Source organism: Lipotes vexillifer, unplaced genomic scaffold (genome assembly GCF_000442215.2).
Source record: "Lipotes vexillifer unplaced genomic scaffold, Lipotes_vexillifer_v1.1 scaffold875, whole genome shotgun sequence".
Taxonomy (NCBI): Eukaryota; Metazoa; Chordata; class Mammalia; order Artiodactyla; family Lipotidae; genus Lipotes; species Lipotes vexillifer.
Window position 1 is genome coordinate 665,720 of NW_006792177.1, and position 14,407 is coordinate 680,126.

At 44.8% G+C, this 14,407-nt stretch overlaps 1 protein-coding gene across 3 annotated transcripts in view; it reads right to left on the reverse strand.

The window, feature by feature from the left end:
* Positions 1-322: 322 nt before the first annotated feature.
* NSFL1C (NSFL1 cofactor) overlaps positions 323-14,407 on the reverse strand; it is a 21,243-nt gene continuing 7,158 nt past the window's right edge. Inside the window, exons 3-10 of one of the 3 annotated variants that reach the window (XM_007465373.1) lie at positions 12,861-12,935; positions 10,935-10,940; positions 10,200-10,365; positions 9,498-9,590; positions 8,188-8,297; positions 7,646-7,783; positions 2,193-2,357; positions 894-1,056 (exon numbers count right to left, since the gene is read on the reverse strand). In XM_007465373.1, the coding sequence (XP_007465435.1) occupies positions 894-1,056; positions 2,193-2,357; positions 7,646-7,783; positions 8,188-8,297; positions 9,498-9,590; positions 10,200-10,365; positions 10,935-10,940; positions 12,861-12,935 (916 nt within the window). Of the gene's footprint in view, positions 1,057-2,192; positions 2,358-7,645; positions 7,784-8,187; positions 8,298-9,497; positions 9,591-10,199; positions 10,366-10,934; positions 10,941-12,860; positions 12,936-14,407 lie in introns of all 3 variants that reach the window. The other 2 variants (XM_007465372.1, XM_007465374.1) reach the window with 2 other exon arrangements.

A 14,407-nucleotide genomic window follows, 5' to 3' on the forward strand; every position in this document is an offset into this window, starting at 1 on the left:
GCACAGGGAACCCACCCCTTCTTCAGCATGTGATTTGCCATGCGTCATCAGTGCTCAGTGGTATTTTGATTGTTTCTCTTTCAGACCAAGATACCCTGACTCTGAATTCATCTGGGTTGGCACAAGCTGTTTCCCAGTAAAAAGATACCCTATCTACCTCCCAGGTACAGATTTCTGCATGTGGAGTAAATAAAGCAATGACAGAGCAGCCTGGATGATGAGGGAGAAAAGCGCTGAAGCAGGAGGTGTAGTTAGAATCTCAGCTGGCCAAGGCCTGGAAAGTGTAAAATTCCCAGGGTTTGAGTGAAAGGAGCACAGGGGTTGTGCGCCTCTGGATCTGACCTCATGCTTCAGGGTACTCTTGTTGCTACTCAGTTTTATCCAGGCAAGAGATCTGTTCTTGTGGAAGTGAGTGGCTGCAAAAGCCTTTTTCTGTAAGTCCCTCCACTCCCTTCCCTCCACAGGGGAAATCCTCCACTAGTCATCCTGGGGGCAGCGGGGGGACACGCTAGTGGGTGGGTGTTGTGTGCCACATGCAATTTTTACGCAGAGGGGATGGAAAACTCCTCCCCACACACCTTAGACATAAATATGATTTTAAGATAATCAAAGCCTGCCTCAGTGGGAGAGGTTCTGTATAACATGCTGGTGATATTCCATTTTTTTGGTTGTTTTTATTTTTTTCTTTAAAGTCCATTGATCGTCACAAAAACCCAGGAAATGCAACTAAGGAGAAAACAAATGTCCAACTGAGATCTAAGAACGCAGAGCTATGGAGGAGACGTGGCACTGGACTGCAGGGTGTGCGGGAGGGGGTGGAGGGGTGGTCTCCACGGGGCAGCTGGCCGTCGGGGACACAGGAAGGAGACGAGGCTGCTGGCTGGGCCAGGCAGTTATGTTAACCGCTGCACGATGACAGCATTGAGCAGGTTGGCTTCCTTCAGGGTCTGGCTCTCGTCAGCCAGCTCTTTGTTTGGGAAGGTGGTCATGAGGACAAAGCTGGTGGCAGCCATGGCCGGCCGGGCGTCCACAATGAAGAGTCGGATGTCGCTGATCCTGGTGGAGTGGGGGGAGTGGGGAGGTGGGTGAGCAGTGTTCTTCTCTGCCGCCCCCACCCCCGGCTTCGGGAGGCTGTATCATATCCCCAGGTCCCCTCCCCTGCCTAATCCTTCTCCACAGAGTGTCCAAAGCTCTCATTTGGAACCACATGAGCTCATGTCACTCCTTTGTCTAAAACCCTTCAGAGCTGCTCCCCCTTTCCTTGGTATAAACAGCAATCTCCTGACTGTGGTCCTGAGGCCTGCCTAATTTTACACCACCCTCCTTCCCCCTGTTCTCCTACCTCCCCATTTCAGTTCTTCATCATGCTGTGCTCCCTGCCCACATTTGGGTCGCTCTTCCTAGAGGCTTCTCTGCCTGACCCCTTTTCTGTAATCCTCACCAAACTTGTTTCACAACTAACCTCATGTGAAGCCTGTCAACACTCAAGGATTGGCAAGCCATCCCCTGGGCCCCACATGTGGGTTCTGGTTTACATGGCCTATGATTGATGAAATTTAGACACTGCTATTCTAGAAAAAGGAGTTGCCAAATATCTTTACTGGCAACAGTCCTCCCCTGCTAATCTCTTCATCACTTTGTGCCTCAGTTTCCCCATCTTTAAATTGGGGAGGCACAGTTGCTTTGATCCCAGATGATCTGAGATGGAACAGGTATTCTAGAATTCTCAAAGTCCAGATCTAGAAGAGACCTTAGTAGCCTAGTGGTTTTCAGAGGCTGCTGGCGGGCAGGGAGGTAGAGGAAGCCAGGTGGGTGCATCCCCTCTCCCCTCCATCAGCCACAGCAGTTCAAATTTTATCTGTTCTACACTTGGGCTTTAGCATGAAACTTCCTTTGAACAAATTGTTTGGTGGCTAAACAAACCCCTCTGAGGAATCCGATCCCCTAATTTTAGAGATGAGGAATGAGACCCACACAGGGGAGGGAGCAAGTCACTGGCCGCACTTAATGGAAGAGTGGGGACCAAACCAAAGGCTTCAGACTTGCATACCTTCCTATCCCACTGCCTCCTCTGGGGAAAGCACGGAGTGCCTGCTGGTGTTTAGGAGAAAGAACTGCTCCCTGCTTCTCACCTGTCCGTGGGAGTTTCTGGGACCCTCTTAGAATAAGCCAGGCCACATAATGCAAGGTACCTGTGGCTGTGGTTAAATTTCTGCACCAGCCTCCCGCCATCAGCAAGCCGTATTTGGATGTTTGTGGTAGGCTGCAACTCATCGACTGAGATGGAAGAGCTGGCTTTGGCCTCATTTTCTGCCTGTTGGGCTGGAGAGCTGGTATTCAACACCGGGGGTGCAGTGCTGAGGAGAGAGGATCGCGTCAGGACACAAACAGAAACAAGGCCGCACGCAAGAGGGGAATCCTGTCTCAGATTTTTACTGAGCATTTGTTACGTCTGGTGCTGTTTGTTGCTACTGATATAAGGAGTGTCCGAGACAGAATCCCTGTCCTGATGGAACTTAGAGGTCCAGCGGAATTCACCTCAACCCCCAAATTACTGCTAGCTCCCTCACTCCTGGAGTTGGACAAGTTACCAACCCCCTTCTTTCTTGGTGTCCACAAATGAAGAAGGGCTTGAAGGGAGGAAAGCAGTATGCACGACAGCCTGGGCCAGGAGAAACTGGGGCCTGATGCTGGAGGACCCAACAGACCAGAATGAGTTTTAGCCTCAGTGAGAGGCTGAGGGCAGAATGGGGAGGGGGCACTCCAAGTCTGCAGCTGAGGTAGGCATGACACAGCTTGGCAGGTGACTGCTGGAATGTAAGGGACAAGTCCAGACTCTTCCTCTGATGGGAGTTTTCAGGCCTACCTGCCCCAGTACAACCTCACTCATGTGAGTATCTCATACTCATGTGTCAACTATCAGGAGGTGGTTGAGATTTCTGGAAAGCCAACTAAGTGCCCGGCACTGCAGGGATTAATTATACAATATGAACAGGACACAGTTCCTACCGCAGTGTTGAGTGCTCAGATCTTGGAATGAGATTGACCAGGGTATGAATTTACCCACTAGCTATGGTAGTGTTGGGCTAGTTATCTAAGCTCCCTGAGTTTCAACAAGGGTAGTAACAAGGTTCTTTAACAAGGACCCTTGTGAGGATTAAAGGGGTGCTACACTCAGGGTGGCTGACAAACACAAAATGCACACGAATTTCCAATTCTCCATAACCGTTGGAGGCTTCATCTCTCTCCTGTAAACCATCTATGCATCTCATTCTCAGCCTTTCTCTTAGCAGATGTCTTGGCCTAGACCTATGCAGAGAATAGAGACCATTGGATGAGAACTCCCTTGCTTCCGTCCAAAGCCTCTAGTTAGATTAATTCATACACCTCACTGTTCCCTCTGATCCTTACAACCTAAAAAGGGTATTCTTAGGAAATCCAACTGAAAGTGCTTTCCTAAGTGTGCTCCCTGGGACCCTAGTCCCTTGAGTTATCTCCAGGAAGATTTTGGAAATGCCACATATTATACCAACAGCATCACAGGCCACTAACATATTAAAGAAGGTCTTGAGAGATCATGGGGTTAAGGCAAACTTATTTGATCACCATGTCCTTTATTTCATGTTACGCTTGTTAACCTCCTGCAGATTGTTTCATCGAACACAGTGAAATGCTGCCCCAAGGCAAATAATTAGCAAGGAAGAACTGAAAACTGAACTTACTCTTTTCTATAAACATGAAAAATAGTGGCTTAGAGAATTACAAAGTGGAGCTCAGAAGAGAAACCTGGCCACACTTATTGGCTATGAGAGGAGCTTCTATGGATCAGCCTCACAGCACGTGGGACACAAATGTGGGCTGAGACACAGATAAATTACACCATCACGGGCCTGAAGAGATGCTTGGAAACAGTGGAAAGTTAATTGTTGCACCTGTAAATGCCTAAAATCTACTCTGTTCTGTTCATTAGTTTTAAGGGCATTAGGTCAACTCTCTAATTAGACTCTAGGTAGCCTGTCCCTCAACTGTTCATAACAATTCCAAGTACATGATGGGTACTCACTGATGCTACTGCTTGCCAGAAAGGCCTGAATGAGAGAGAAGCTGAATTACCTGACTGCTCATTTCCTTTGTAGTGGGAATAAATTGGGCACTAAGGTGCTTTTGTTGCCACAATGCTACCTCCTGAGACCCTGCCACCTGCTTTACAAAGATGACCACTACAGAAAGCATGGTGAGGGGACAAAGCTCGGCCTGGCAGCAGTGTCACCCTTCACCCCCATCCCAAGTGCACTCTTGGCGTTTGGTGCTCAAAATCAAGTAAATGCAGGCTTCCCAAATCTTCACATTAGTTCCCATCCAAACAAACAAATGCAAAGCCTAAAATAAAAAAAGTTTCATGCAACTGAACGAACTTTTTCAAATTTCTGAACTGAGAAAAATCTATTCATTCATTTTATTTTTCTAGGTAATTGGAGAAAAAACAAGCATTGACTGATTTTTGAGGCAAACCCTGAGAAAAATTTCTTAAACTTTTGGCTTCCTGATCATTTTAGTCAACAAGAAGACAATGGAAAGCATAGTAAAATTTATTGGAAAAACTAAAAGAGCTGTCCATCTAGTTTAGACTGAAAAGCTAACGTTCCATCTCCTTTAGCTGTATAAAACATTTTTTTAGCTCATTTTTCTTTAAAAGCTAGAACTGAAATAAAATCAAAGTGGAACTGGCAATGAACATTTATTTAGCTGACAAGCATCACATCTGACTATCAAGCTCTGTCTTGACTTGTTGATTCATCACCTGCACTAAGTATTCCCATCCTGCTAAAACAGACTCCTTAAAAACATCTTAATTTTTTGAGATGTGGAGTCTTCACACATAATAGAGTTAGACTTTCCAATAGTAGAAGCATTTTCTGTTAGTATCATGAAACCAGACAAACCCAAACTGCACGGTGCTCTGGACCCTTCCTTAAAACTACTGGTGGGTGGGGCTTCCCTGGTGGTGCAGTGGTTGGGAGTCTGCCTGCCGATGCAGGGGACGCAGGTTCATGCCCTGGTCCAGGAGGATCCCACGTGCCGCGGAGCGGCTGGGCCCTTGAGCCATGACTGCTGGGGCTGTGCGTCCGGAGCTAGTGCTCCACGACGGGAGAGGCCACGACAGTGAGAGGCCCGCATACAGCAAAAAAAAAAAAAAAAAAAAAACTACTGGTGGGTGAAAGACGGATACAACCTTTTTGGAGGGCAATTTGACAACATCTTAAAAATATGAAGATCGTTTGAGCTAGCAATTTTACTTCTAGTACAACATTAAGGGGTATATAAAGATTTAATTAGAAATATTCATTGTAATGTTCATAATACTGGCAGCCACCTAAATGTTTAACATCAGGGACTGGTTAAATTATGGCACATACATAAGATAGAAACTTATGTTAGCATTAAAAATAATATTGTAGGGCTTCCCTGGTGGCGCAGTGGTTGAGAGTCCGCCTGCCGATGCAGGGGACATGGGTTCATGCCCCGGTCCAGGAAGATCCCACATGCCACGGAGCGGCTGGGCCCGTGAGTCATGGCTGCTGAGCCTGCGCACCCAGAGCCTGTGCTCTGCAACAGGAGAGGCCACAACAGTGAGAGGCCAGCGTACCGCCAAAAAAAAAAAGAGCCTGTGTAATATGTTGTTAATCTTATTTGTTCTTTTTTTCAATACCTTCCATGGTGCTTTTGTTGGTTGGTTTGGTTTGGTAATTTTAAACTCTATCCTTAGAAATGTTTCTTAAGATTCAAGTAATTCCTAGTACTCCAATCTTGGGGGACACTTCTTAAAATTTATAAAGAATTCCAACAAATAAGAAAATGACAAACAACCCCAGAGATAAATGGACAAAAGAAATGTACCAGGAACTCAAGAAGAAATGGCCAATAATCGTATAAAAAGATGAATGATTGTATAGTAGTCTCCTGCAACTTGCTGTTTTCAGTACAACTAAGCCTCTACGCTTTACCCACAAAAAAAAAAAAAAAAAAAAAAAAGTAGAAATACACTTACTGATCTGGAATGACAGCCATACCACACTGATTAGGCAAAGTAACAGGTGATAGAACATTTATTTTTACACACACACACACACCCATACACATATACAGACTGGAAGGATACTTCCCAGATACTAACTGGACATATCTGGGTGTTAGGTTTAGGGACAGTTTTTATTCTTTATCTGTATTTTCTCTTTTTTTTAAAAGATAAACACATTTTATTTTAATAATATACAGAAAAAAATTATCTGGTGCTCTACAAAGCTTATCATAGCTGACAGGTAAGTCACAGATGGATCAGAGAACAGCTCTCCCGGACTAACCCACAGGCCCCAATGTGGTAGATGAAATGATGAGCAGGGTGGACTTAACTATTTTGGTCCTGGTAAACCACAATCTATTGGTCTCTAATGTCCTGAGCTATGACCCTTGCTCCTGATGAGGCATGAATGGCCAGCAGGGAAGCAGGGGATTCTAGGAGAGGGCCAGCCAGAAGCTCAAAGAGCACAGCTGTTGGCAGACCACACTCTGATTCCTGCAGATGGTGGTGAGGTGAGCAAGGACAGCGCCTAGTTCAAGAGCTGCCAGACCTAGGTCAGAAACAGTGTCTTGCTGTGTAGGAGTGTGAGGAGAAATGCCAATCAGAAGGCCTGATTCCAGTCCCGGCTCTACCATAGGGAGCACCTAAGGGTATCCCTTAAAGTCCAAGAGCCTCAGGTTTCCCTTTGTAAAATAAGGATGGTACTGGCAGAGAGGGTCACCAAGCTGAGTGCCTCTTGTGTGCAAATCTCTCTCTGAAGGATACTGACGAAGTGACCCCATGCATGGCCAAAGCTGAGTGGGTCCCTGAGAGAAGGCTGCCTGTCTGTGGGATGGTCAAGGATCTGGTGTGAGAACCCTGCCTATCAGAGGTAATAGGGACTATCAACCAGTCAGATCCTATTAGGGGTTTGAATGCAAGATGGAGATAGTGGCAGAGGACATGTGGCAAAAATTTCACAGGAAATGACAAACTGAGTCTCAGGCAGGACCAAAGAAGCTGCCATAACAGTGGAGCAGCAAGGGGCAACAATGTCTCTGAGCTTCCCTGGATCCTAAATGATGCCGCTGCAGGCTGGCCGGCAAGAGTCCAGGATTCCTTTCTCCTCTGAATCCCCATTTCAAGTGACCTGAATACATGTGTCTGTTTCAGCCTTAAAGCCATGCAGAAGGTTATCCCTGCCCGGGACACCCTAGATTACCGAGTCAAAGCAACAATGTGTTACCTTTACTGATTACACTGACTGCTCACTGTGGGGCAGTGCTCTACGTGCTCCTCCCAGCAGTAATCGAGGAGGTAAGGATTCTTATTAGTCCCACTTTATAGTTGAGCAAACTGAGCCTGGATAGTCCAAGGTCATATGGCTAGAAAGTGAAGAATAGATTTAAACTCAGGTTTGTTAATGCCAAAGCCTATGTTCCCCATACACTTCCTCCCATAAAAATAAAATCTGAAGTACTCTGTAATAAACAGTAAAGAGCTATACAAAGTGAGCCTTACACAGGGCCTGCTGGGCCTGACAGGAGTGACCCACACAGTCCTGCTCCCACCTGTGCTGCTCCTTACCTGCCCAGTTTCTGACCCTCACCAGTGAAGGCTCTGAAGGCTCCCTTGGGCTTCACAAAATCCTCGTCCCGATGGTCCTCCATGTCCAAGTTCACCTGCCCACCGTGAGCTAACCTCCGCAGCTCTGCTGGCACCTCTCTGTGGGAGAAAAGGCAGTTCTGGGGCCCACAAAAAGCAGGATGGGAATGACAGTGATGCTACAAAGGGCGGAGAAACTTCTCAGCTCCAAATGTGAAGTTGGGCTTCACAAGGAGTTGACTGCTCCAGTGGCTACCTGTCCGCCTCCCGCTTCTCTTATGCCTGCTCAGAGTCAAGAGTGGAGACCTGTATCTTATTTGGTGACTTGGCTCTGTCCTAGGCCCAAAGGGGAAATGCAGATACACAGGGTTTTGGGAGCAGATCTGTGAATCTGTATCTCAACTGTGCTAAATCTGCTTAAAAATGTAAACTTCTTAAATAATAAATATTTGAATCAGCTTCTTCTTTCCCATCTGCCATCTCACTCACTGATATGGAATCCGAAGGAGGGCTTTTCTGCTCACCCTCTGCGGATAGACTCCAGAAACTGGGCATTGGATGGGTCTTGGTAGCTTCTGAGTTCACCATTATCCAGGCTGAATCCACTCTTCCAGAGCTTCAACACTACATGAACCTGTGACAACAGGAGGTAAGCAGTCCATACATTGTCAGAAACCTGGCAAGCACACTTACAAATTAACGAGTTTTTACTATTTTACTGTGTCATTATTAAAACACCCAGACAGACAAACATATACTCATGCACAAGGAGATCAATCAACAACCAATGAAATAAGTATTAACCTAAAATAAGAAGGTGATATGGCACAAGTTAAGAGAATGGGCTTTAATTTAAGCAGACCTGGGTCTGCATCTTGATTTTGCCACTCACTAGCTAAGTGGCACTGAGCAGATGACTCAACTGAAGCTGTGGCTTCCTTATCTATAGGGTTGCCAGTGTGCTTGGCACAAAGCCTGTGCTCAACTAAAGTAGCATGGCAAATCTTCCGTGGACTATTTTGCAGCCATTAAAAATATCTACAATTTCTGTTAACGACTCCCTATATATATACACAAAAAAGGGTCTAGAGGACTAAAGACCAGCATATTAGCAGGTGCTACCTCAGGTGGATAGGATTTTTATTTCCTCCTTGCTTGACTACTTTACTTTGGAAAAAACCCAAAATAATTAAAAACAAATACATTATGGAGACTGATGGTCACAAGGTCATATGAAAATATTTATGGCACTGAAAAAGTACATATGTATTTTATAGCTGAGTCACTTTGCTGTACAAAAGAAATTAATACAACCTTGTAAATCAACTATACTTCAATAAAATTAAAAAAAAAACGCTTACAATATAAACCTCAAAACTGACTCTACAGTATGATTACAATTATTGGAGAGGGGGGATCCCTATGCGCAGGGAAAAAAGGACTGGAATATAATACAGAAAAAGTTCAAAAAGTACGTTTCAGGCCTCCTTGGGGGGGTGTCTAAAGACCAAGTTCTTTAGGCACATTCACACCACCAGAGAACCCTGGAATCACTATCCCTCTGCCTGAGATCCATGGAATGCTCAGAAAACTCCATTATTTGTCCATCTGCTCTGCCTGTCCCCACTCATGAGCCACCCCCCTCCCCGCACACCCAGCCAGATGAGAGCTGTCTTTGATTCTCAGGTAAGCCTTTCCATTCATGGAATACAGCAAACTTGCTGCCTCTTCCCTTTCAGAGGCTGGTGATTCACGTGTAACATGGGACTAATTTCTCCCCCAAAATGATAAAACAGTCCACGAGCTTCCCTAGAGAAGGTAGGTGCACACTCACATCTTGGCCGGAATGCCGCCTCCTTTCTCCGGCCACGTAGGCAGACTCTTCCTCTGGTGCTGCTCCAAGGCGGTAGCCACCTCCTGCAAATGGCTATAAAAGACAAGTTCATAAACACCGGAGGAGTGGGTCAACAGTTATCAGGTTATTCAGATACAATGATGTTATCTCAAGCTTGTTAACTACTAGGTACACTTTCTCTGAGTAGGAAACTCAGAGACTGGGGTAAAAACTGGAATGGTGGGGGGGGTATTGCTTGGTTAAAGGGAATGGCTGCTACTAAGCTGTAGTTAATCATGACCATTTCAAAATCTAGGTGTAGGATAACACTAAAGACTTTTTGATTTTCACAAAGAAAACAGAAATCCTGACTGTATGTAAAACAGGTGGCCACCGATTCAATTAAAACAAAAATAAAGCAAGACACGGAGTAAGTCAGGTTGGTTAGGCCAAACAAAACATGTTTGCAGAACCTGATCCAGACCATAGGCCATAGGTTTGAAAACTTTGCCCCAAATCTTGATTTCATGTTAAAAGGTAAGAGAAACTGCACTGCTCTTCTGCATATGAGAGGAAGTGAGCAAATGAAAAACAAAACAAAAACAAATTCAGTCACTACTGGGGTGAGGAAGGCCTCCTTTCCTCTGCTCTGGAACCTCAGTCCTGTGGACACAGACAACGACCCCGACCCCTTATGCTCACTCTTGGTTTACTGGTCTCTCCAGGGCTCTTGGTCACTCGCTCCACAGCTACGGCTCCATGTTCTTTGGCACCTTTAAAGAGATCGTCCACCAGCTCGTTGGGACTTTTCTTCCTGGGAGGGCCAACAATCTGCTGTCCACTTCTCTCTGAGCCCCCGGCATAAAACCTGTGCAGAAAATACACATCTAACACCAAATATACTTAGAAAACATGAATAGAGCATGTGCCAGGCTCTGGGCTAGGAGCTGGGCACAATGAGGCAAAGGGTACAAATGCCCATCTTTAAGGAACTTACTGTCTAGGTGGGGACAGATTTAAGAGGCAGGCAGCCATATTGCAGTGTGAGCCACAGTAGAAGTCAGTAAGGGGTGCTCTAGGAATACAGAGCTGGGGAGTACAGTCCAGGGTTCCTAGAAGGGTGTCTTCTGGGCTAAATCTTGAGGATGAGTTTATCAGGTAAAGGACAAGGGAAGGGTCCAGGCATGCACGACAGCACGTTAGCTCTGGGAATTCACCATCCAGCGGCCAGCACCTTTCCAGCAGATGATCACTATGGTCAGTTAGAAGCAGCTACCGCTAGCAGCCCTGGATTAATGGTGGCAGTGGTGTGGTTAGTACAAGCAGCTAGGTTCCACTGTTGGCTCTGCCACTGAGTGACCTGGGCAAGCCAATGCACTGAGCTAATCTCACTTTCCTTCTTTGAAATGGAAGGGAAGGACCACATGCCCTACCTACCTGTTCCTTAAGTCAGGGCCATCAGGTTCAAATCAGCGGAAGTATGCAAAAGAACAAGCACAGAGTAATGCACACATGTAAGGTATGATAGAGCACCGAGAGCTCCCAAGCCTCACCTAACCTTGCAATTCTTGTGACATACACTGGGCGGATGCAGAAGAGTGGGTACTGGAGGAGGTCAGGGAAGCTCAAATACAAGCCCCAAGACACCCATACCTGCTTTGCAATAGGCCAAGCATGGCTTGAGATGAAGTTAGCACTTTTTTTTTTAGCTGCATCTGAAAACCTTCAGTCATGTAGCCTTGGCTAGCTGCCTCCTTATCACTCCTATTCACAGCTAAGTCAATAGCACATCTCAGTGAGGAGAACTGAGAACCTATAAAACTGAGCCTCAGCCTTCCATTTCCTGACTTTCCCCAGAGAATGCAAGGCAAACCCCTAGGCCTTGGCATGGACAACAGCACCAGTGTCATTAGGTCTGAAATGCTGAGGGACCAGAGACGTAACCAGGATGTGAAGTAAAAGAAGGTCACCGCCTGGAGGATGTGACAGGACAGGAGAAGTAGGTGAGGTCATTTAGGAGTTGGGCATTCACTTACTTGATGACACTGCCTTTCATTCAAGGAGTATTAAAACACTGAAATTAACATTTATTCCTGAACTTTGAGTGTATCTAAATAGAAGGCTCTGAGGTAGTGTAAAGGTCACTACATGGATGAAGACAGAGAACAGAACACACATAATTTCTCAGCCCACTTCCCAAAGAGTGACCACGATGAGATAACTGCATTTCCATAATGGTTATTATACAATGTTCCTTAGGAATGTTTGACAGACCAAGACAGATTCCATGGACAACCAAAACCCATGAAGTGAGGCTGCAGCCAGTTCATCCTTGTTCATTCCAGGTAGACAAAGTTCTGTTCAGTGGACTGTAAGATCCTTATTAAGCGATCTCAAAGCCCTGGCTTACAAACTAGGAATCTGTGATCAAATGCCTTAAAAATATTCATGCCCTTAACCCGGTATTTTCATTTCTATAAACTATCCAAAATAATCTGAAACGTAGTCAAAGATTAATACACAGAGATGTTCACAGCATTGATATTTAAGGTGGCAAAAAACTGGAAATGATTTAAATGTCGAGCATTCCATATGATGGACCATTATAGTCCCTGAAAACACTTATGAAGAATCTTAATGACCTGGAGAAGTATTCAAGATGTAGCATTAATCCTACAAAAGCAAGAAACAAACATCTGACTTTCACCATGTAAAATACAATATAAACAAACTATATTTACACACAGAACCAACACTTAGTGGAAATATGCCAAAATATTAACCGTAGTTACCACAGGGTGGATGAGTGTTATATTTTTTTTCATTACGCTATTCTACATTTTCCACAATGGACACTAATTTTATTATAACATTCCTAAAGGTTAAAAACAAACCAACAAAAAACAGTACTGTGTCTGTATATTGGAGGAATATACATTTGTAAGCCCTTTTTTTCTCTTTATTATGTAATTTATTGCTTTTTCAATTAAGGAAAAGCTGGAAGGAAATACACCAAAAATATTATTGATACGTGGTTACCTCTGGGTTGTATTACGAATGGCTTTTTTCCTTATAGATTTATTTCCCTTCCCCTAATATTCTTCAATAAATACATACTATCTTAATAATTAAAAATGAAACCGAACAAAAACAAATCCAGAATACTCCAAAAGAAAATAAAATCGTAAGAGGACAGGGATCACTGCTAAGCACAGGGAGTGGAAAACTGTTTCTAGTATGCGTATGACTAGCCCATAGTAATGGCTAATGATAACCGAGCATGTTTAACCTTCTAGGCTGTTCTAGGTGATTTACACATTACCATGGACTTTCCTGTGGACTGTGCCCCCAATAAAGACTCACCTCTGACCCTCCTCATCCTCCTCGTTCTCGTCTTGGTCATGAATAAGGTCTCTGAAGGATGTCACCCTATTATCGCTGGAGACACAGAAAGGAGCAAAATGATCTCAAGGGGAGTTAAAGAAAGGTGATCCGCATCATCAGCTGCTAACAGTTGAGGACACTAAGGTTAGGTTTTTTGGTGAGGCAGGAAGAGGATCTATGGGAAGAGGGTTAACCTCTCAAGTTTATATGCAAAACAATGATATTTATTCAAGGTCACAGAGGACTAAGAATAAATTAGAAAGTGTATCAAGAAGTAAAATGAAATCCAATTTAAGCTCTCCTAGAGGGGGAGGAGAGAACCAGATAGGGTCTGTACTACTTTAAAAACGTACTACTGGATAGCGATTTTCATCATATAATTTTTAAATATTGGGGGAATGCCTGTGTGCCAGGCACTGAACTGGATGCTAGGTCTATAAAATGATCAGGCACAGTTCTTACCCTTTAGTTGCTTACAGGCTAGTGGCTCTTTGGCCAGGAAACCAACCATTAAATACTGTGCAACAGGGGCTGTGACAGAGGGAAGCACATGGGATGTGAGAGCAGTCTCCTGTTCTAGGTGGGGGCTGGGGAACATCAAGAAAAGCGTCCCAGAAAAATGCAACATTTGGACCGAGTACTAACAAACTAGGGGACCATCAGTCAATTGGATAAAGGATGGTGGGGCTAGTGGGGAAAGGGGACCAACAGGGGACCAACAGGAAAGCAGCACAGGCACAAACACAGAGACTAGTGAAAGTAACACATTAGAGGAAGGATAAATCATCAAGAAGTAAAAATGAAATGAATATATGAGTGAAAAGGCCTCTGTCTGCTTCTGCTGTAGGTCAGTCAAGTATTTATTAGTGTTCAGGAAAAAAGCAGGGTTGTGTGGGGTGCGGTAGAGAGGACACACTAAACATGGTATGACAAGGGTTAACTCCCTCCTCTGACACTGTCTTGCACTGCCACTTTTTTCCTAGTTTAGATTTGTCCTTAAGAAATAATCTTAGTTTTTCAAGGATCATGAGACACACCATTTTCTGTATTCCTTAGGGGAAAAAAAGTTGTTTCTCTTTAATATGGGGGGAGAGGGTAATGGAGATTTAGTGAGGCTAGAGAAGGAGTTGTTTACTCCAGTTCAGCCTTGAAGAAAGATTTATTTCAGGGAGACAATCAGAGGGCAGAATAGGCTCTGCGGCTCCACCAACTAGAAAAAAGAGGACAAAGATCAACCAATGTAGCAAATACATTCCTGCCTAAGTGAGCTGAGAGCAACCTCCTGGGCATTCCTTCATGCTCTACACAACCCGGTTTAAAAGGATGCAAGCGATAAGATCCATCCTAGTGCCCTAAAAGGCTAATTCCACTCATTACTCTTCCCAGGGGAGTTTTCCACAGATGCTTAGCTTAGCATCTATGGGAAAAAAAATCCTCTATCTCTCCGTCGTTAAACACCTTCAAATACACATGTGTACACCTGCTTGAGCAAACCACTTGCTCTGGCTATAGGTCTGACTCTTTCC